The following is a 19,831-nucleotide window of genomic DNA, read 5'->3' on the forward strand; positions in this document are numbered from 1 at the left end:
GTCTTCACTTTCGGCAAGATGCCCCTAGCTGTCTCTTCCAGGAACCATCGCACATCTCCCCCGTGAGCCGTCATTAGCGTGCCTGCCCCTTTAAGAGCAGGTGCGGGACTCAGAACCACGCAGTTGGAATCCGACCTCGGGCCCACATCCCTGTAGAACCTAAAAATAGCATGGGAAAGACGGACGGACTGTCTAAATGACCCGGCGCATGCTTGCTCTTTGCTGCTAACCGTGCGTTGTATCAACAAGCTCCTGGTCTCTACGTCTTACAACGTTAACAATGTACGATCGCTGCATTCGATTGCCTCTCAGGTAGGTGGGTTAATGTTGTTTTCCATTTGAAAGGTTTTCGGGGCATGGATAGCCCAAATACTTCAGTGGGTCTAAAGCAACACTGACCTTGGAATATTATTTGCTGTGTGAGCGAAGTGCTGAGGAAGGATTGTTGTGTTTCTGTTGACAGTCAGCTCAGATACACCTAGCACCATAATGCTCGTATTACAGTATGTTGAAATGACTTAAAATGAACAAAAATTCACGCCAGACAGCGAAACTTAATTACTGCTAATCTGACAGCACAAAGAGAAGGGACTGTGTAAACATTCCGAAATAATGAGTGTTTTGTGTGTTTTCATTCTGCTAAACACAGCTGCGAATTGTTTTGTAAATGACAGAAATGAATTGATATCAAAGGAACTCTCATTTAAATTAGTTAAATTTTGTAATAAATCAATGATTTGCTCTTCTGTTACCATTGGATGATGTTAAATGTTATTAGTTCATTTTACAAACCACGTGTACAATACATGTATTTGTCAATTGGATTTTAATTATGTGTATGTAAGGATACAACTTTACATTACTTTATATTTCCTGTGTTCTGTATTTTCAGTGAGAGCTTGGTATGTAAACTGCCAATAGCAGACAGCTATTGCTACGGAGTGGACACTGTGTCCTTTAGTGTTACCCATTTTGCCGTGTAAACATGTATGACTTAATTCCTCTGCTTTCAGTCTATTTTTGAAACATCTCCTGGCTTCGGGGTCAGTGCTGTTCCGCATGAGGAAAGCGATAATACCCTGCTGAGGTGATGGACGTTCCTAGTCGGACTAATATCTCACTGAGAATATCTTTCCTCTCTGCTCATAGGTAGATATTGAACGCAGCTCTCAGGTTACACTAAGCAGAACAGTAAGTGGTCAGGGTCAGCGGCCATGGTGCGCAACGTGGACGACCTGGACTTTTGCCTGTCCTCGCACCCCCAGAGCATCCTGGACGGCCTGCGCTCCCTGCGCTCGCACCCCAAGCTCGTCGACGTGACGCTGTGCGCGGGCGGGCGGGAGTTTCCCTGCCACCGCGGCGTGCTGGCCCTCTGCAGCCGCTACTTCCACACCATGTTCTCGGGGGACTTCGTCGAGAGCATCGCCGCGCGGGTGGAGCTCCGCGAAGTGGACCCCGACATCCTGGCCGCCCTGCTGGACTTTGCCTACACGGGGAAGCTGACAATCAACCAGGGAAACGTGGAGGGCCTGATCAGCACCTCCAGCCTGCTCCAGTTCCAGGAGGTGCGAGCCGTCTGCAGCCGCTACCTGCAGCACCAGATCGACGCCACGAACTGCCTGGGCATCCTGGAGTTCGGGGAGGTACACGGGTGCCCCGAGGTGGTGGCCAAGGCCCGGGCCTTCCTCCTGGAGAACTTTGACTTGGTGCTGCAGGGGGAGGAGTTCCTGCTGCTGGAGAAAGAGCGGCTGGTGGCCTGCCTCTCGGACGAGCGGCTGCAGACGCGGGATGAGCGCACGCGCGTGGAGGCGGCCCTCTCCTGGGTGAGGCACCAGGAGGCCTCCCGCCTCCCCCACCTGTCGGACCTCCTGGGCCTGGCGCGGCTCTCTCTCCTGCCCCAGGAGTACCTGGCTGAGAGCCTGCTGAAGGACAGTCTGGTCCAGGGGTCTCAGAGCTGCCTGGAAGCTGTGCAGAGGGTCCACAGAGAGGTCAGTGCACCTTTTAGCCACAGAAGTGTTTACATGTCATAATATGTATAAATGTTCCTTGAGTTTTGAAGCTTACGCTCTTATTTTTGAAGCGTACACTCTCTCTGGCTTGCCTCCACAGAGGAACCCTCTTTAGTTCCTTATGGAACCCTCTATGGTAGGTGGGAAAAGTTTGAAAGCTCCAAGATTAAACCATTTTGCCCGACAAAGAACCTTTAAACTAGAGTTTCTCTATGGAGCCTTTTGGAACCCTTTCTACTGAGAGTGTATATCATGCAATGCAAGGTGCAAGGGCTGCCTTAGAATACTGTCTGTTTAACTTATTTGGCAGAAAACGGACTTGGAGCCTGGAGCTTTAGTGAATGGAAACCCCTGCAGTCCACAGCCTAACCTTCAAGAAGTTCTGTTTGTGGTGGGAGGACGCTCATTGGATGACTCTGATGATGACGATGAGGATGATGACGAGGAAGAAGAGATGAATTCAAGGTCACTTCCCAGCAATGCAGCCTTCTACAACACGAGGAACAGTGAGTGATCCACCTCACGCGTGTTACTCTACAAATATGCTACCCCTGCATTTATGTGGTTTTGGGATTTGTGCAATATAATATGAATAATTGCTTTCTCTGCAGGACAGTGGCATCGGCTGCCTGATTTCCCAGTGTACAACAAGTGGGGTTTTTCAGTGGTTTCCTTGAACAATGATGTGTATGTCACAGGTGGGTTGGGCATTCAAAAAAAAGGTTGCCTTTTGAAACTAACGTTTTTCATTAGCATTTGTATAGCGCTTCAGAGGAAATCATTTTCCTGGCTACACAATAGAGAGAATCATTCTGGCTCTATACGTATGTATCAAGAAATGAGATACAAATCCACAGTTGTGCTTCAGCATTTGTGAGGATTGTCTTTTGGAAATAGGATTAGGATGATTTACATTTATTGTGCAAAAACATGAAAGGTATGGTCCTTGAATACAACATAATTTTTAACCTAGGATTCCAAGGGGCTTAAGGCAGATCTCTCCTCACCAAAAATACTACAATGAGTGTCAGCAGCATGTGGTACATAAGTCTGGGGTGTGGTTGTTCTTCACTACAATACATTAGGTTGAAAATGTTCTTAACAGAGGCAAGGGTACAGTGCTATTGTATCCCCAATGATATGCAGTTTCATTGTATTATGATACATATCAAGGATAATATTAGCAATAATGTAATATTATATATTCTGTTCCTTACTTTTTCAGGTGTTCTTACTGAAATACTGAAAACCTATTTATTATAATCATTCATGTCACTGTTATTCATTCTCTAAAAAAAAGCACCTTAATCATTTAAATGTACAAACACAGACTATACACTTAGCATGCACCTTGTTGTACATCAGTTTTGGCAAAAATCTACCCTTATGCTAATTGAATTGTCAACTAGTTTCACAGTGCATTCTGGGAGTGGGGGAGATATTATGTGAGTTGTCGACTAACATTTGACAAAAGAATATTTGAATAAGGAATGAAATGCTTGGATGTTTTTGGAGGGTTCCCTATACATGTTTTTCAGGATAGAGAGTGGAAAAACTGACTTTTCCAGAGAGTTGTAAATCAAGTTCTCATACATTTATCATGCATTAGATACAGGGAATGTCAGATATTAATGTCAGTGAAGCAAAAATTTTTTCACACCCCTATGAAAATTGTTCCTTACACCTTCCTTCCAGTATACAACCAATATCTATAACCCAGAAAGCTTTTTTGGTTTATTGGAGATTCTGGTTTTTGCTTTTACAGAACTTTTACTTTGATTTTATTAAACTCAACACACATAGAGCACATTACAAGTAAATTTATTTATTATATTAGTGTTATAAGGGATAGAATGGTGAGGTTTAAAAAAAAAAATGTTTTAGGCCTTAAAACCCCACAGAGCACTGCTGCTGCCACTAGTTAGCACTTAGCAACATAAGCACAACACTGAAGTCATTACAAATCTGCCAGTGTGTGTTGTGAGTTTTATATTTATTGCAGGGAGCAGTTCGGAAAATTCCATCGACTGTAATGGAATGCAATTTATTGAGTCCGGCCAAAAATGATGCTTTTGTGTGGATGTCTAAAACAGCTCCCTGCCTAATGTTCTCCCATGTCAATGTACTTACAATACAGAGCTTTCAAATGGTGGCTACACAGGTTAGTCTCTAAGCATTGAGGACCTTCTTAGCAGGGTACAAACAACTAATTAATGTGGAGAAATAAAACTAAGCTACGTGCATGTAGCAGGGAGAACATTGAGTAGAGACATGGATCAGAGAAGAAAATACCACTTAGTATAATGCAGTATGGCATTGGGTTTTTTAAAAAAAAGAGTTGGGTAATGTCCTCCTGTGAGTGAAAAAGGGCCAATTTCTCACTCCAGGAGGCTCACGAGGTTCTCGTACCAACACCTGGTCCACCACAGAGACCTGGAAGTACATCACACGAGAAGGGAAGTGGGTGACGGTAGCTTCGATGCTGAAGCCCAGGACAAACCACACCTCAGCAACACTGAACGGAGAGATTTACGTCATTGGGGGTAAGAAAATGAAGAAAGCCATCCATGTGGAGCATTAGGGGGTAATTGGATGGAAACCCTTTTTTAAAATGTTCTGATGAATACGCTCTCAGTAGCTTGGCCAGCCATGAGTCTGCCTGTAGAGACTTCTTAGGAACATTAGGTAGTTGTTTGACTTGAGTAAGTATGTAAGCGCTGGCAATTGTCCCATGTGCTGTAAGTGTGAAGCATTGTGTGTGGAGATTAGTGTTGAAGGAGATCAGGAAGAAAGATCAGATGTGTCAAATATCAGTGGCCTGTATTCAATCTGAAGATCTGAGGAATGGCTCCACTCATTGGAACTGGGCCAGCTGTCTTGGGCTGTTGTAAACCCAAACCTTTTCTTTCACAGGCACCACAATGGATTTTGTGGAGGTGGAACACTACGACCCCTACAATGACAGCTGGGCTCTCACCGTCCCCGCTCTGAAATATGTGACTAATTTTACAGCCACCGCCTGCCTGGGAAAGCTGTATGTGATTGGCTCTTGTGCCGTCAAGTACAATGCCCTTACCCTGCAGTGTTACAATCCCGTCATAGGTAAGAGGGAGGTGTGGGCCTGTCGCCATACTGGAACTTAACACCTTGACACCAGTACAAGTAGAGTACAATGTCAAAAATTTGTCACTTTTTTTTTTTTTTTGCAATGTTGCATACTGCATAGTTGCTTTGAAACTACTCAAAATGGTCCATATTCATATTAAAAGGCCCAAAGCCAAATAGAAAGCTTGAAATGAGACTGGAAGTACAAAGCATCGGTGACAATTCTGCAGGGTCTCAATTCAAAATATTTTAGAGCCGTTTCAAGAGGGCTTGGTTACCTTTAGGTCAGAAGCAGATATCAAACATTTACCATGGGCTTGAATACATGCCTCTTCATTTTTAAAGCACAATCAGTCATGATTAATTTCTGACCAGTATCTACACTCAGGTCAGGCCACTACACACGGGTCAACCTGTCCCACTTCAGACTGTCTCAGCATATGGTGATTCTGTAGCAACTGTAGTTTAGGCAAAATGTTGACCTTGGGGTAGATTAAACCAGGATACATTTCCTGCTTGTTAACTGTTTGTTAAATGCTTCATCTTTGCAGATGGCTGGAGCATTATTTGTTCTCCCTTCATCCCCAAATATCTGTCCTCTCCTCGCTCTGTCTCTGTTGATGGAATCATCTACCTTCTAGCTGACAACACTAAGAAGGTCTACTCTTATGACACTGAAGCTAATATGTGGCAGAAGGTAAGCTTTATGCTGAAAAAAAAACACTACTGTTTATCCAAAAGAAGTGGAGGAACCTTGCTTATGTTCTATACATAAAATCTCCAAGAAAAACATACCTTGCCCCTCAATATCCATATTTAATCAATATTTTACAAATATGCTAAAGTCAGTGGCTGCACTGTAGCTGTGTACACATCTATTACATTTCATAAATTCATAATCCTGAAAATATGTAAGGATTTCATTCTTTCTGCTTTAAGACAATTGTTATGGTTATAAGTTTTTATATATCCTTCTAACCTTAATTTATCACTCATTCCATCCCACATCTGAACTACACGTATGGTTTGTCCTCTCTTAACATTGTCTTTCATTTTGTTCCCTGCATGGTGTCTGATCCAGGTCCAGTTCCTTCACACTCTCCATGAGAATGGGGGCTTTGTGTTGCTGGGGGGACAGCTATATGTGACAGGGGGGCACTGGAAAGGCATGGAGGGGGATTACGGAGTGGAGGTGGAGATGTACAACTGCACCGCCAACACCTGGACAGTTGAATGCTCCCTTCCCAGGCTGTGGTTCTACACTGGCTCCTGCTCCATCTTTCTGGACCCTTCTCAATGGCCAGAGCCTTTCCCATTGGACGAGACATAAGGATTGTCACTGGATGGAGCCACAGCGTCATGTATCTCATGCATGTTTTTCAAATGCAAAAATCGTCTCCAAGATGCATCTTATGTATAGAACTGATATTATCTTTTTGATACGAGAACACAGTTGTAACATGATCTGTAAAAATTCTCAATCCTGTGGTATGTTTCAAGTGTTTGTTGTTATATCTCAAATGATATATGTATATTTAGACATTTAGATGAGTTTTCAGGAAAATATGTGTTTTTGAATTTGAATTGTTTATAGGTTATCAATTTTAGATGAAGGTTATCACAATATTCACATTTTGAATGCTTGTAATCTTTTTTTTTTTCATTTTTGCGTGTCTTAGTAAAATTAATAAAAAATTAGCTTTTTAGAAAACTACTTTTTGTGCACTTGCCTCTTGTGGGTGGTGAAGCTACACTGCATCAGCAATCTACTTGGCATGTATTACAGCCTTTCAAGAAACGATAAAATTGAGACACGTATTGAACATTATTATACATTATTTTTCCGTTAGCATTAAATACATTTGTAAATTTCGTGAAAGTGCTGCACCTTCAAACTGAATGAACTGGACAATTGGTCGTCGTAATACAGTGCACTGCAACGACTGTGATCGGGTGCATTAGCAATTATTCCATAAACTTATAAAAACCTTTTCAATGCAAAACGGAATGTGTTTTCTTAGAGAAGCAATGTATCTGATCAACCTACCAGCTTCCATGCCAAATATTTATGAATGACTGTATCAGAAACATTCAAAGATGCTGACGAAAATAACTCCCGCAGAATCATGCTGTTGTCCCGCCCAGATGAAGGTAAACAGTTGATATTGCTTACGAGTATGTGTGCAGGGTACAAAGCAACCTCGATTTGAATAGCTCCATAAACCATTGCTCTCCATGCGTCCCTTTAACTATGGAAACAGTCGGGCTAGCGTTCTATTTCCATGACAACGGACTGGGAAGCGTCACGTTCCCACAGCAACTCGTGCTTCAACTCGCCCCACACTCACATTGTTTGCAACTTCTTTTAAAAGTTTTAATCTCAGGTGGAGGTAACGAAAGAGAATGCGTTGCAAATAGAAATGCACATTTTGCTAATTTGAGTTCCTGTAAAAAGACAGCACTGGTCACGTAATTCGAAGCAATGCATTTATAGTATTTCTTTGGCTAGCAAGCTCGTGCATATTTCAGCTATTTTATCAACCTGCATACCGGCTGACTGACATTTCTACGAAGGAAAGCATTTTAATACCAGTCTATGTGCTATGAGTTCAGAAGGGGATCAAAGCGAGCAATCGCCAAGACTGGAGGCCGTGATTCAGGCAAGTATTTTTTTTATTTTTTTATTTATTCAAATGAAGCACATTAGGAAAAAATAAGAGGAATATGTGAAACATAGCTAAACGCACATTAATACAGCTACCTTAGTTGGTCTGCCAGAAAAGGACGTTTCTAGAGTGAACCAAATTTGCATTAAGTATTCATTAAGCAAATTTACTGACTTCCTGTGTGGACTTGAAAGCTGTTGCGTTAACGTTATAGCTCTGTCAAATCTGTGTCTTTAAAATTCAGTAATTTGCATTTTTGCCATAGAATTTCGTGCACAACTCAAATGCACATCCTTAACTCAAATAGCCTAGCTGCAGATGTTGTCAAATATTTTTATAATGTTTTTGTCTTTAATCATTGGGGACATGGCTGTATAAAGCTGTATTACACGCATCATGCAGCACGTCCCTGAGGGATGTGTGCGTTACTGTCCTGCGCGTTGTGTTGGGTGGCGCGCGGGTGGTGTTACAGAAGCTGGAAGAGTCTTTCCTGCACCCTGAGAGCAGCGGGGAAGAAATGCTGACTTTGCGAGGGGAGGGGCTGGACTCTGCTGCGACCCCGGTCCCTGCTCGTATCCGCCAGATCATCACCCGCAACCTGGCGGACGAGCCCACAGGTACGTTCTCCTTACGCCGGAGAGTCACGGCGTCATTGTTAGAGCGCCTGCACCTGGTTTCCTGCCACACAGAGAACTTTTGGACTGAAGGATGACAGAAGATGTGTGCTGCTATTGGGTTTTCTTGCTGTCAGTCGCAAGGGTAACAGGTCCTCTCAAATGACTGTGTGTTTACTACGGAGCCGTGAAACCAGGTAGTAAATTCCTCAAACAACAAAAGACATGGAGGCGTATCGCACTGCGGCAGTAGTGAATGGATTAGATTTGCTTGCCATTCATCGCGTGCAAGCCTGGGCATGTCATTGAAAAGCTTTTTTGGCCCTGTTCTGCCTGCCTGTCTGTCTTTGCTCTCACCAGCAGAGGGCGATGAATAGTTCAGTCAGGAGGATCCCTGGCCTTGACATATGACCCTGCTGGTCTCACACAACTTGCAATGGCTCGGGTCATGGTGGACTGAACAGGGACACAAAATTGATGAACGATGGCATTTTGGCTGTTGTGCCTATGTGCATCGCAGTTACCCCCAAAATCTCCCACTGTCCTCCAGCCTCTGGCAGCAGCACCCCGAGGGTTCCCCTGGAGGAGGAGAACCAGCTTCTGAAGGACCTCCTGTCCGAGATCAAAAAAGACCGGGACCAGCTGCTGGTCAAACAGGCGGCTCTCACGGACAGGGTAGGCCTGCCACCACACCCAAACTCTCACCTGCCTGTTACCCAGCTCCCAGCACGCGACCTCAGGTTCAGCTCTGAGCCTTACATTCCTGCTGAAGCACAAGCATAGTGTGCAGGGAAGGAACCATTACTCATCATGTGATTGTTTTTTCGGAGTGATTTTTTTTTTCCTGAATCATTTAATTAGCTCTAATGACATGGTATTAATATATACTATAATGCATAGTATGATTTTTTCAATTTAATTACTTATGTGTAGGCTTGCCAAGATTATATTTTTATCTTCTAGATTGGTAAGCACGGATTTCTCATAACTCAACAACAAACCAGCTCCCATAAATAAAAACCGATAGAAAGGCCATTTGATGCTGGAAGCATGTTGATGTTCAGGATGTTTGTTTTGTCATGTGGTCAAACAACTGGCTGCAAGTTCACTGCATGCGTGTTACTGAGCCAGCTCTCACACACATGGAGTCCGGTCCCAGCATCCAGAGGAATGGGATGCATCTTGAAGTAACCATGTTGCAAAGACAATATGCACTTTTTTCTTTCTTTATTTTAATACTAAAAACCAAAAATGAACACTTCTGTCAGGAAAAACACAGAAGACCATTTATGGAACATGAGAGATACATTGCATTACATTACAGGCATTTAGCAGACGCTCTTATCCAGAGCGACTTACACAACTTTTACTTAGCACTTTACATCGTATCCATTTATACAGCTGGATATATACTGAAGCAATGCAGGTTAAGTACCTTGCTCAAGGGTACAACGGCAGTGTCCTTACCCGGGATTCGAACCTGAAGTTACATTGACAATTTGCTCTTGGAATGTATATCCTGAGTATAAGTTTGAGGGTTCAGGTATAATGCATTCCATTATTATATACAATGTTTCCATTATTTTTTGGCTCATCAAAGTGAACATTAGTATCTAGCTGGATGACATGATCATATTACAGAATCCAACAACAGACTTGTTGTTATATGACTTGCACGAACCAAACTAACCACAGTTCATTGCACGTCTTAGATTGCCCACACAAATCATTTGACTGTGGTCAGTTTGTTTAGTGTAAGTCATATAACAACAATAAAGTCAGTTGGATGTTGTAATGTAATCATGTTAATATATCTCTGTTGACAAAGGTAGTAAACAGACTGCTCTTTCTCTTTTGTTTGAGAAGTTAATTGAATATAATCTTTCAAATTGTTCAGTCTGGCAAAGGTTATTATTTCCTTTATTTTCATTTCCAAATTATTTTTAGTTCACAAGACATTCACCAATGCCTTTTTACAGTACAGCTTGGTATGCTTGACATAAAAAATAGAAAATTATAAGAGAAACAATTGGACAGCTTTTGGTCGCTGGTGCAAGGATTATGGCGGAGAAGGTTAGAGTTAGAAGATTGTTTCACACGAGGGTATTGAACAGATGATCTGCTGGTCTGCAAGTGTGTTTTGTCCCTTTGTATTGGAACCTGGAGTCACGACAGAAAGATAAGAATTGGGGAGGGAAAACACAGACAGGAACGTATGCTTTTGGGTGTATTCATACTAAAAGTGATTGGTAACCGGGTGGAGTTAAGGTGTTGTCTTTACTCTTAGATCTGTTATGCCTGACTGCAGGTGGAGTGACATCACCCCACAGAAATAGATGTTCATTAGCATCTGAAAATGAATGTGCATTTTTGGTAGAAGGAGTGAAAAGGACAGTTTGCATCCTGCTTATCAAGGAACTGTACAGGGAGGAGTGCAAGTGAGTTGATTAGGTAGGTTACAAAAGTTTAATTTAATTTTACAGTAACTGCGTTTTCCAAGAATCTATCTTGCTCCATTACAGTATCTCAATCTTCAGAGTTATTTATTATGTGAGGCTGGAGGAGTAAGTATTCTTAATAATGTGCGAGGTTGATGGAACTGCTGAAGTTTCCTGTAGGGGGTTCATGAGGAAGGTGGTGTCTGTGTGAAGTGTGCTTAAGGTGAGATCAAGAGATCTAGCCACACTGTCTCACTGATTGAGAAAGCGCAGCAATGCTTTGAAGTGCACTCTCTCTCTCTCTTTATATCCAAGAGGAAAATCTCTTTAGAATTCTATAAACATACCCTGCAGTGAAGCGACACGACAAACCGAGATGTGTCATATTCAGTAAGATGTATTTATTACGGTTTGAGGCTCACCTTTACCCCTAAAATCTAAAAAAAATACTTTCATGTATGACTTAAGTAATTTCTACTTGGCACAAAGTCCACCAAATCTTGATTTGTTTTAATCTGTTTCTTCTTCTTTTTTGTAGCCTATTTATAATTTATTAATGAATCGCAAATGTGTAGGATGAAGGCAAATGGCAAGACAGCTTGTCGATATATTTTTATGAGGCGAAACATGCATAAACAATCTCCTTGAGGTCCCTTCAGCCCAAATCAGACCCCCACCATGCCCGGCCCAGCTTCCTCCTTCACGGGGTCCCTCCCCCCATGTAGCGACTGCTGTTTTTGGGGAAAATTAGTAGGTCAGCGGCCTGGTCTCCAGGGTGTCCTGAAGAAAAGAGCCATTTTTCATCCTGTACAAAGCTGCCTTTTGTGATAACACTGCCCTCTTTTTCCTGCTTAAGGCTAATGAACCGTTCTGCTTAGTTTACTGCTGGAATTTATTTAAGATCCCGGCTATAAATAAGACCTAATTAGGCTGGTATATATAGAACATTTTTTGAAAGATATTTTGGAGGGTTTAGTAGCCATCTTCAGGATGGAGAAGTGAACAAGTGTATGAAAAAAAATATTTAAAAAAAATTCTTAAAAATTTTTTTTTTTTGGAGCATGTTCGACAGGCAGGTAAACTGAGAGGGCGAAAGCCTCTGAGGATCGGGGCTCCTCCTCCGTTGGAAATTACACGAGCGGAAAAGAAAGGGAGCCCATTCACGTGGAAAGGATGGGAATGTGCAAGTTAGCGGAACACCCGGGGTCATCCAAATGTTTTTCGTGCCGCGTTTCTAGGCTGCGCCGGCCCGCCATCTGCTCCCGTCTGTTCTCCTGGGCTGTCAGGGGGCGTTTCCTGCCGCGCGCCCGGATTTTAATTGGCTGCAGGGCTCCCGGCGTGAACGCGCCGCGGTAACCGACGTCCCGGGAGCGGCGCGCCGGCGCAACCGGCCGACGGCGCTCCTCCTCCTCCTCCTCCTCCTCCGCGCGTTCGTTCTCGGTCCGCCGCGTGGCCGCCCTGAACCCCGCACCGCCGCGCGGATCAGATATCGCATCGCTCCGATCCGCTTCGTTTGTCCTCCCCGTTTAAGGGCGACGCCAGTCACCCCGTCCTCGCCTGCTCTCTGCAGAGCTGTCAGGCGGTGGGTATCCGTGAACACCGGAGGACGGGAGCCTTACGGCTTCGCCACATGTTTCGGAGCGTTGCCCCCCCCAGGGGTTCTCCGATGCTCATGCGCTCCGGGACACGCGAGTCTGCAAAGACTGTGAGACCCGGCCACTCGGCTAAACACCCCGCGCCCAGCTTCTGTAAAGCTGTTAACCGTCCTTATCTGTAGACAAGATTGTCGTTTTCTGACAAGAGCGTGATTATGCGCCCTGTGTTTAATTTTCGTTTCGAAATTCGCGTCCTTCACCTTAAGGTGACCTTACCGTATGTTTTCCCAGTTCATGTTTTGTACTCGGTGTGAAGTTCTTTGGTGAAGAGAACCAGAATATGTACGGCAAAGTGTTTACGGGCCATAAATCTGAATATGTCCTCATTTTGCCCGAAGGCAATCTCTATGCGCTGCTGTCTCCAGTAGATTTACTGGCGCGCTGACTGAATTAGATAGCTTAGCACTCAACCTATGCATTATCTCCAGTGGATTTGTTAGCGCTGAGCACTGCTATCTCCCCTGGTTAGCGCTGAGCGCTGCACATTACGCCCTGCAGAATGGCTTGAAGTTCCGCGTGTCACCATCTGGAGAACATTGCATTTCTCATTAATCCTGACAGAGCATCCAGCAGGACTCTTGTCGAGGACTGAGGAGACTTTAAAGGAATCTTGTGGTTTGAGGTAAATGGGTTTGTTCCCTTTGACCTCTTCAGTCGGAGTCTTTGCGCCAGATGTTGGAGAACTCCTCTCTCTTGAGTTTTTTCTTAATTAGTCCTATAGAGCGAAATGGAACCGCTCCAGTGGTGGGGCTCTGATCTGGGTCCTGTCCCTCCCAGCCTTCGAGCGTCACGCAACCGAAGCACACGAGATGTGGCACTTTGAAAAGCGCTGTCAAAGACGCGACCGGTCTTCTTGCCGCGAGTGACGAGGACGAGTCCCTGAGCGCACGGGGCGGGGGTGGGGTGGGGGTGGGGGTGGGGGTGGGTTGGGGAGGGGCGCGTTTGCGAGCAGGGACCCGCCCGGCTTCAAAGCCACCTCCGTCGAGTCGCTGCGATTTCTGGCGACCCGTGAAAATTGCCTGTGATCCTGGGTGAACCTTGACCCAGTTTGCGAAGCTGGATTGTCTCAGGAGATTAGAGAACAAGTTAGGACGAACTCTGACCCCTTTGTTGACTTTGGAGCGCCGCCAGCTCGCAGTTTCTCAGGCAAAGTGGCCGTGTGTGTATACATTGTGCGGCTCCACGGCAGCTCTGGACAGGGCGCAGTGTTAGAAATAAACTCTGTGTGCTTAGTGTGACCGCGGTGTGAATGCACGATGAATGAGATATAAAGTCACTGTTCTGAAGGAAGCTAAAAATATGTCGGTCAGAGAAGGCCGGTTTGACACAGAGCTAAATGAACGGAGTAAAATGCCATGATGGATGTGGATCTCGCTATCAAAGGCTAAGCCTGTTTTCACAGCTTATCTTCTTTGATAAATACTCCGTGCACCCCACCAACAATACTCCCCCGATGTGCGTGATTTATTGCAGAATGCAAAATGGCACATCGTTCGTCAAAACAAATCTTAATTGATCTAATTTTCTGTCAGACATGTTGGAGACTTGCAGACAACAAGCGGGGCGATTTCCAGAGTTTCGCTTCGCCCCTGTGTTTTTTTAAGAGGGCCTGCCAAACGTGGTTCATGCTGCTTTTTTTGTCCACGGCGGAGCCCTGTTTTCGGGGATTGTGTTACTGTCCCTTCCTTCCCTCGGGCTTCGCTTGTTTCTCTGGCCCGCGTTCGCGCGAAGTCGCTTGCCCGCGGTGCCAGCCTCCGTCAGCCGTCGTGGAAAGAGGAGGGCGCGGTTCGCTCCTTTGCGGAGACCCCTCCTTTCGACGGAGCCCCCTTTAAGGTGCGCATGGCCCTGTCCTGCTGTCCTCCCGCCCCCCATTTCCCCTGACACCCCCCGCGCCGGTTATTCTGTGCCGTCCCTTTGCCCCCGCTCTGTGCCGGCACCGCATTGGCCGAGGTCTCTCGCGCTGCAGTCGGTTTCTCCTCGCCGATTGGTTACTGTAGGTGTCACAGCAGCTGTTTATCATTATCCTGCTTCATTCAGTCTTACGAGGCTCGGCAGTGTAGAGACCGCGGTGTCGTCCAAATGCGTCTCCGTCCAAATCAGAATCTTCTGCTTCGGTTCAGTATCCAAGCCCAGGCTCTGTCCTCACTAAAAAAAAAAGGGGGGGGCGGGTTTGGGGTTTGGGGGTGTGCAGAATGGACCGTGTGTGACCCTGCAGTAGAGCATTGGAAGGTGCCAGTGGGGCCAGATGTGTGTCCCACCGCGTGCATCGGCCCCCCCACCTCCGACTCACCACAGCTGCTCTCAAGGCCAGAGAAGGGCCAGAGAAACTGCGTTAGGGGGGGGGGTCTGGCCCCAGCCTTGTTTGTCATCCCACGTTGTGTAATCACCCCCGGCGACGTATAAACAGCTTTCACAATCAGCTGGGGCTCTCTGGCCGAGCTAGCGCCAGAGGGGGTGCTGGGAAGGGAGAGGGGGGAGGGAGGGCAGATTGCTGGAGTGGGATAGTAAGGTACAGGGGCGAGGGACTGGACATCCGCTCCAGCTGTGTTTAGGAATCTGACAGATAGCGCACTCCATTAATTCCTTTTATTAAGCCTCTGGGCCCCGGCCAAGCCAGAGCATAGCGCTCCAGCCTGTAACCCTTTACTCGGTGCCACGGATGCGCTTAGCGCTGCGTGTTTGCAAAAACGCATGTGATGCATGCGTCACATGCGCGAATGCATGCGATACATGTAGGTGTGACTCCCCCAATCCTTGCACAAAGAGCAGCATTCTGGATTGATTCATCTAAAAGGGCAGACCCAGTTGTGTGCAGTTGTCCGATGGTGCTGAATTGGGATTGCTTTAGTACAGAGTTTTAGGAGGGGGGTGGGGGGGGGGAGGTCAAACCTTTGACTTGCAATCATGTTGCACGTGCTATGCATTACCAAAAAGGAAATGATTGTAATCTTTACCTGTCAGAAATATCTTTAGTAATATTGTCTGAGCAAAGCACAGATAAATGCAAAAAAGTTTTTTTTGAAGATGAGACTCACTTTTTAAAGACATTCTTTTAGACTAGTTTGTTGGATATGTATGTCTCTTTTAACTTATTTCACAAATATGTCACTGATATGATGATGGGATTCCTCTATACCTGTAGCTTATGTTGGACTGAAATCTATTTAATACAAGGGCTGGAATACATTTTGAGTAAACTTTGGCTTTCTGACAAAAAACTTTCAAGATGGCTTTTTAAATAGTCCTCTTGATGCTCATTGGCTGATAAATCAAAGCATTGTTGTAGCATAAAGTAGTTTGACATATTTATCAAATGATAAAATACAATTGGTGGCTTAATCATAAAAACCAAATCAGATAAGGATCTAATACAAAGCACATTTTGAGAGCTGAAAGCTTCTCACGACTAAGACTTCCTTACAGTACAGAGATCCTGAAAAGAGCTTTGGAAACCATATGGTCATTAAAAAAAAAAGAGAAATCATACCCAGGCAGTCTGTCTCTGTGCAAGTTGCATGTTCGCTTGTTTTGTTTTTGCAAATGCCAGTATAGGCTATTCACAGGCACACAACAGGACCCAGCTCCTCTTTAGGGGACCGGGGGGGGTAGCCGGGGAGAGATCATTTCGAAAAGTGGCGTGTGAACAGCGCGGGCTCATAACGCGTGCTCTCTCTCGGACCACGGGGTCGAGCGAACGCCCGCTTTCTTTTTTTTACGGCAGCCAGTGGAAGGGAGTGTCGCCCCCGAACAACGAACCCAGCCTCGCTTGGCGAAGGAGCCGATTAGGTTTAATGATGTGAACAGAGCGGGTGGGGGAGGGGGGGAGGGGGGGGGCGGGGACCTCCGCAACAGGCCATCACAGCGCCCCCTTGGGGGCTTTCTCCACGGAGCGTGCATAATCCGGACCAGCTCCGGCCCCAGGCTTAATGATTCACCTGGGAGCGGCGGTAAAAAAACGCCCCCCCAACCCCCCCCCCCGCCCCTCCGCGCACGGCGTCCGGAGCTGGCGCGAAGCCCGCGCTGACGGAAGGCCCTTTTGCGCTCGCAAGCGTGCGAGCGTGTGAGCGTGTGATGTGAGCGTCCTCCAGGTTCAGGCGGGTCCACCGCCCCGCCGCTCCGGACCCGTCCCTTCCGTTCGTCCGCTCGTCGTCGTCGTCGTCGGGGAGCGCGGAGGACGAGCGCGGGGCGCCGGAACCCGCCGCTCGTGACGCTCTCCTCCGGAGCAACGGGGCCGCGGCGGTACCGCCGTTTCTCGGGCTCGCGTTCCCGGAGTGACGCAACGCTGGACGCGGCCTGTTCTGTTGACTCATCCGCGATTGTTGTTGGCGTTCCTGTCGGGGTTGTTAAGGCCGCTCCAGCTGGCTCCGGAGCGGGCGTCCAGGAATACCGCGCGGGAGTGCTGCCGTCAGCTCGGCCCCGCCGCTTCAGCTGTCACGTTTCCGTTTGTCGCCACAAAGCTCTCGAGCTGTAGGCTAAACCCGCCGCCTATACGGTGGAAGAATGACGCACAGCGGCGGTGCGGCGAGTGGGAGAGGGCCACACACACACACTTCGCTCTAGGGCACGTTGTTTTACGTCACTGACATTAGTGCCAACCTGGCCACCCAAGGATCTTCGAACCCCATACCCGTGACATAGAGGCTAGTCGTTCGGCGCGTCTCACGGAAAGGACGGGCTAAGCCGCACAGGCGCCGAAGCGGTGTTTAACGGACGGCTTTGTCATTAAACTGGCGCGTCGAACGCGCATTACGTGCAAGCTCGTGCGTCGGACCGTTCTTCCAGGGTAATCGCTGCCGTTCGAGCACGCCCATCGGTGGGGAAGGCCGATCGGTAGCCTTGGAAACGAGAGACATGGTTTCAATCAAAGATAATAGGAATGATGTGATCCCGCCTGTCATGTCAATTTTCAGTGAAGGGTCCCCTTGGGGGAAGTTTTATTATTCGAGCTGAATATTTGGAGGGCACTGGGACTATTTTGAAACAGCTCATGAGAAAACGCACCCTTTGACAGCCTGAAGAAAGCGTAGGCTAGATATTAACGCACCATCTGGTGGGGGTAAAAATCGATCTCTCCAGCTTGCAGTCAGAAGACGCTGTGTTCATTTAAGACGCTATGCCCACCCCATACACGAGGCTGATTACATTGAGTGCGTTGTACTGGACAGCGTATTTATTTTTTGGTTAGATTTTCTCCATTGTTGCAGTTGTACAGTAAAAGAATAACATGGTTAAACTTTATTGTTCCTCTATTTAAGGTTCAATCCACATCATTTGATTTTTGGATCATAATATTTTTCTGCATGTAACTGGGAAACGTGCCACGATACCCCACGTTGCCAAATTGTTCTTAAACTAAGTTTTCGGATGATTACAAAACGGAATACAAAAATAAGAGAATCAAGATGGTGGCTAATTTTGGAGTCAGAAGTCTGTTACTTATTGAAGGTTTTTTTTATTTTCCCTGAAAGATGCATTATTTTTGAGAACTTATTAGCTACAAACTCATGGAAGGGTTCAGAAGCATGGGGTAGCCACTAGAATACTTAGATGAGCTACATGTTCTGAATTGTCCCAATGTTTATAAGGTATTTTTGAGACAATGGGCACTACCCTGATTTTCCCTGATTTACACCTCTTGCTGATGGATAACTAGCATGGCCACTTGGCTGTGAACAACACGGTTTTAGCAAGTGCTTTAAAACCATGTTTTGTCATTGCCATGTATTTGAGCTTCTGCGTCTAAAAATAGATTTTTCCTACTTTTGTCATCTGCTTTTGCTAAATGTTCAATGTTCAAAAACTGGCGAAACGCTCGCGAAATAATGACTGAAGCGCAATCAGCGCTGCTGTACGCAGATGTTTTCAGTCCCGCGCAAAAGAGCTTTTCCAGCTCGCCCCTTTTTATCGTCCGTCGTGTTTCTCCTTTCCTCTCGGTCCCCGAAAGCCGCTCCCCTGACAACGGGCCGTTAAAAGCGCTCCCCTCTGTTCTCCCCTCCTGCCTCCGACCCGAGAACGGTTAAAGGCTGCGGGGCCGGGTGCGAGTTTGTCTTTTTTTTTTTTTGTAATTGGCGGAATAAAACTTTGAAATGGCCATTTGAAATGTTTTATTAGCGCGGAGCAGGTTTTTGGCTCTGGCGCGGAACAGTGAGACCATTGTCCTGGCTGCTTATTGAGCCTGTTGGAGAGATTAAGGCCCAGAGGTAGAGATGATGTGGGGAGGTGGGGAAGTGAGGGGGGTGGTTGTGGGGGGTTTGGGGCGGGGGGTTTGCTGATTCGAGGGACTGGGGGGGGTTCCCTCTCTTCCCCTCCTTCTCTCTCAAAGGCAGAATTCGGCCGTTTGCTATCAGAGGCTCGCAGTGTTGTAGCCAGTCCTCTTGGAACATGTGGTTTGTGTTAACGAGGACAGGAGTATCTGGCACTACGAGGGAGAGTGGGTGGAGAGAGGAAGGAGGGGGAAGGGGTGGAGGAGAGGTTACGTGACACTGGGGTGGAGGACAGATACGGGAAAACGCAACGGGAATAGTAAACAAGTATGACCATCGCCTCAAATGCCACCTCCAGGCTGACCCTGGGCCTCAGCCTATAGCCTCCTCATCTTCTGAACGAAGCATGTCTTCCATTTGCCCTGTTCTGAATAAAACAACCTCCGAGGTATTTTACTGGGGCTTTCAGGACATGTTTGCATTCGCTGTCACTGTGGTTCGTTATGCTATAATGTTATCAAGTAATACACAATTTCAGCCCTCTACCAATTTTAACTCGTTCGAAACGATGTCAGTTGGATTGCAACATGCTGAACAACTGAACTGCATTGAGCTTTTTTTTGGAAGGCATAGAATCTGAGCTTGCATATTTCTTTTTACTAGTGCTTCGTGTTCTGTTTCCAGCTTTTTGTTGCAAAGGAAACCTAGACGCATGGCTGGAGAAACCTTAGATCGCAAAGGGCCCGGTTTCAGATCGCAGCCACCGCAAATTTCCGCAGACCTGCGAGGACCCGGTGTAGCGTAGTGCCTTTCGCCGTTTCCCCCGTCGTCGCCTCGCGCTGCATAAATGCCCCGTCACGTTCTGAAGCAGTTAAACGCCTCGGAAAAGGGGTCGCAGGTCAGCTGTCAGTTAGCGCGCCTCTCCAACCCTCCCTCCCTCCCTGGCTGCGCAGCTGGAGCGGATGCTGGCGCTGCAGTCGCACGACTCGGACGGGGACGGCGTGTCCGCGGCGGAGCACCACAGGCTGCAGGCCGAGGAGAAGATCTACAGGCACAAGCTGCAGGCCTTCCAGGAGGGCCAGCAGAGGCAGGCTCAGCTCGTCCAGAAGCTGCAGGCCAAGGTATTCCAATCCCACTAATC

At 46.6% G+C, this 19,831-nt stretch overlaps 2 protein-coding genes across 3 annotated transcripts in view; both read left to right on the top strand.

The window, feature by feature from the left end:
* Positions 1–161: 161 nt before the first annotated feature.
* klhl30 (kelch-like family member 30) lies at positions 162–6,828 on the top strand. Of its 2 annotated transcripts, none has more exons than XM_064330731.1 (8): positions 162–312; positions 1,150–1,988; positions 2,320–2,515; positions 2,621–2,707; positions 4,397–4,552; positions 4,923–5,111; positions 5,666–5,811; positions 6,196–6,828. In XM_064330731.1, exons 2-8 carry the CDS (start codon positions 1,215–1,217, stop codon positions 6,442–6,444), a joined length of 1,797 nt encoding a protein of 598 aa, XP_064186801.1. In that variant the 5' UTR covers positions 162–312; positions 1,150–1,214; the 3' UTR covers positions 6,445–6,828. The 2 variants fall into 2 exon arrangements, with proteins under 2 accessions (XP_064186801.1, XP_064186802.1); XM_064330732.1 differs by having other exon boundaries at positions 178–312; positions 1,154–1,988.
* A 1,421-nt stretch (positions 6,829–8,249) lies between these two features.
* The window catches only part of crocc2 (ciliary rootlet coiled-coil, rootletin family member 2), a 40,265-nt gene continuing 28,683 nt past the window's right edge, over positions 8,250–19,831 (top strand). The window contains exons 1-3 of the mRNA XM_064330727.1: positions 8,250–8,397; positions 8,945–9,069; positions 19,644–19,811. Coding sequence (XP_064186797.1) covers positions 8,298–8,397; positions 8,945–9,069; positions 19,644–19,811 — 393 coding nt within the window. The 5' untranslated portion in view covers positions 8,250–8,297. The remainder of the gene's footprint in view (positions 8,398–8,944; positions 9,070–19,643; positions 19,812–19,831) is intronic.

This window comes from Anguilla rostrata, chromosome 4 (genome assembly GCF_018555375.3).
Source record: "Anguilla rostrata isolate EN2019 chromosome 4, ASM1855537v3, whole genome shotgun sequence".
In the NCBI taxonomy this organism is placed as follows: domain Eukaryota; kingdom Metazoa; phylum Chordata; class Actinopteri; order Anguilliformes; family Anguillidae; genus Anguilla; species Anguilla rostrata.

Coding starts and splice junctions, on each gene's coding strand:
- klhl30 (XM_064330731.1), top strand. CDS start 1,215: ATGGTGCGCAACGTGGACGACCTGGACTTTTGCCTGTCCTCGCACCCC. Junction 1,989..2,319: donor TGCAGAGGGTCCACAGAGAG/GTCAGTGCACCT, acceptor CTTATTTGGCAG/AAAACGGACTTGGAGCCTGG. Junction 4,553..4,922: donor AGAGATTTACGTCATTGGGG/GTAAGAAAATGA, acceptor TTTCTTTCACAG/GCACCACAATGGATTTTGTG.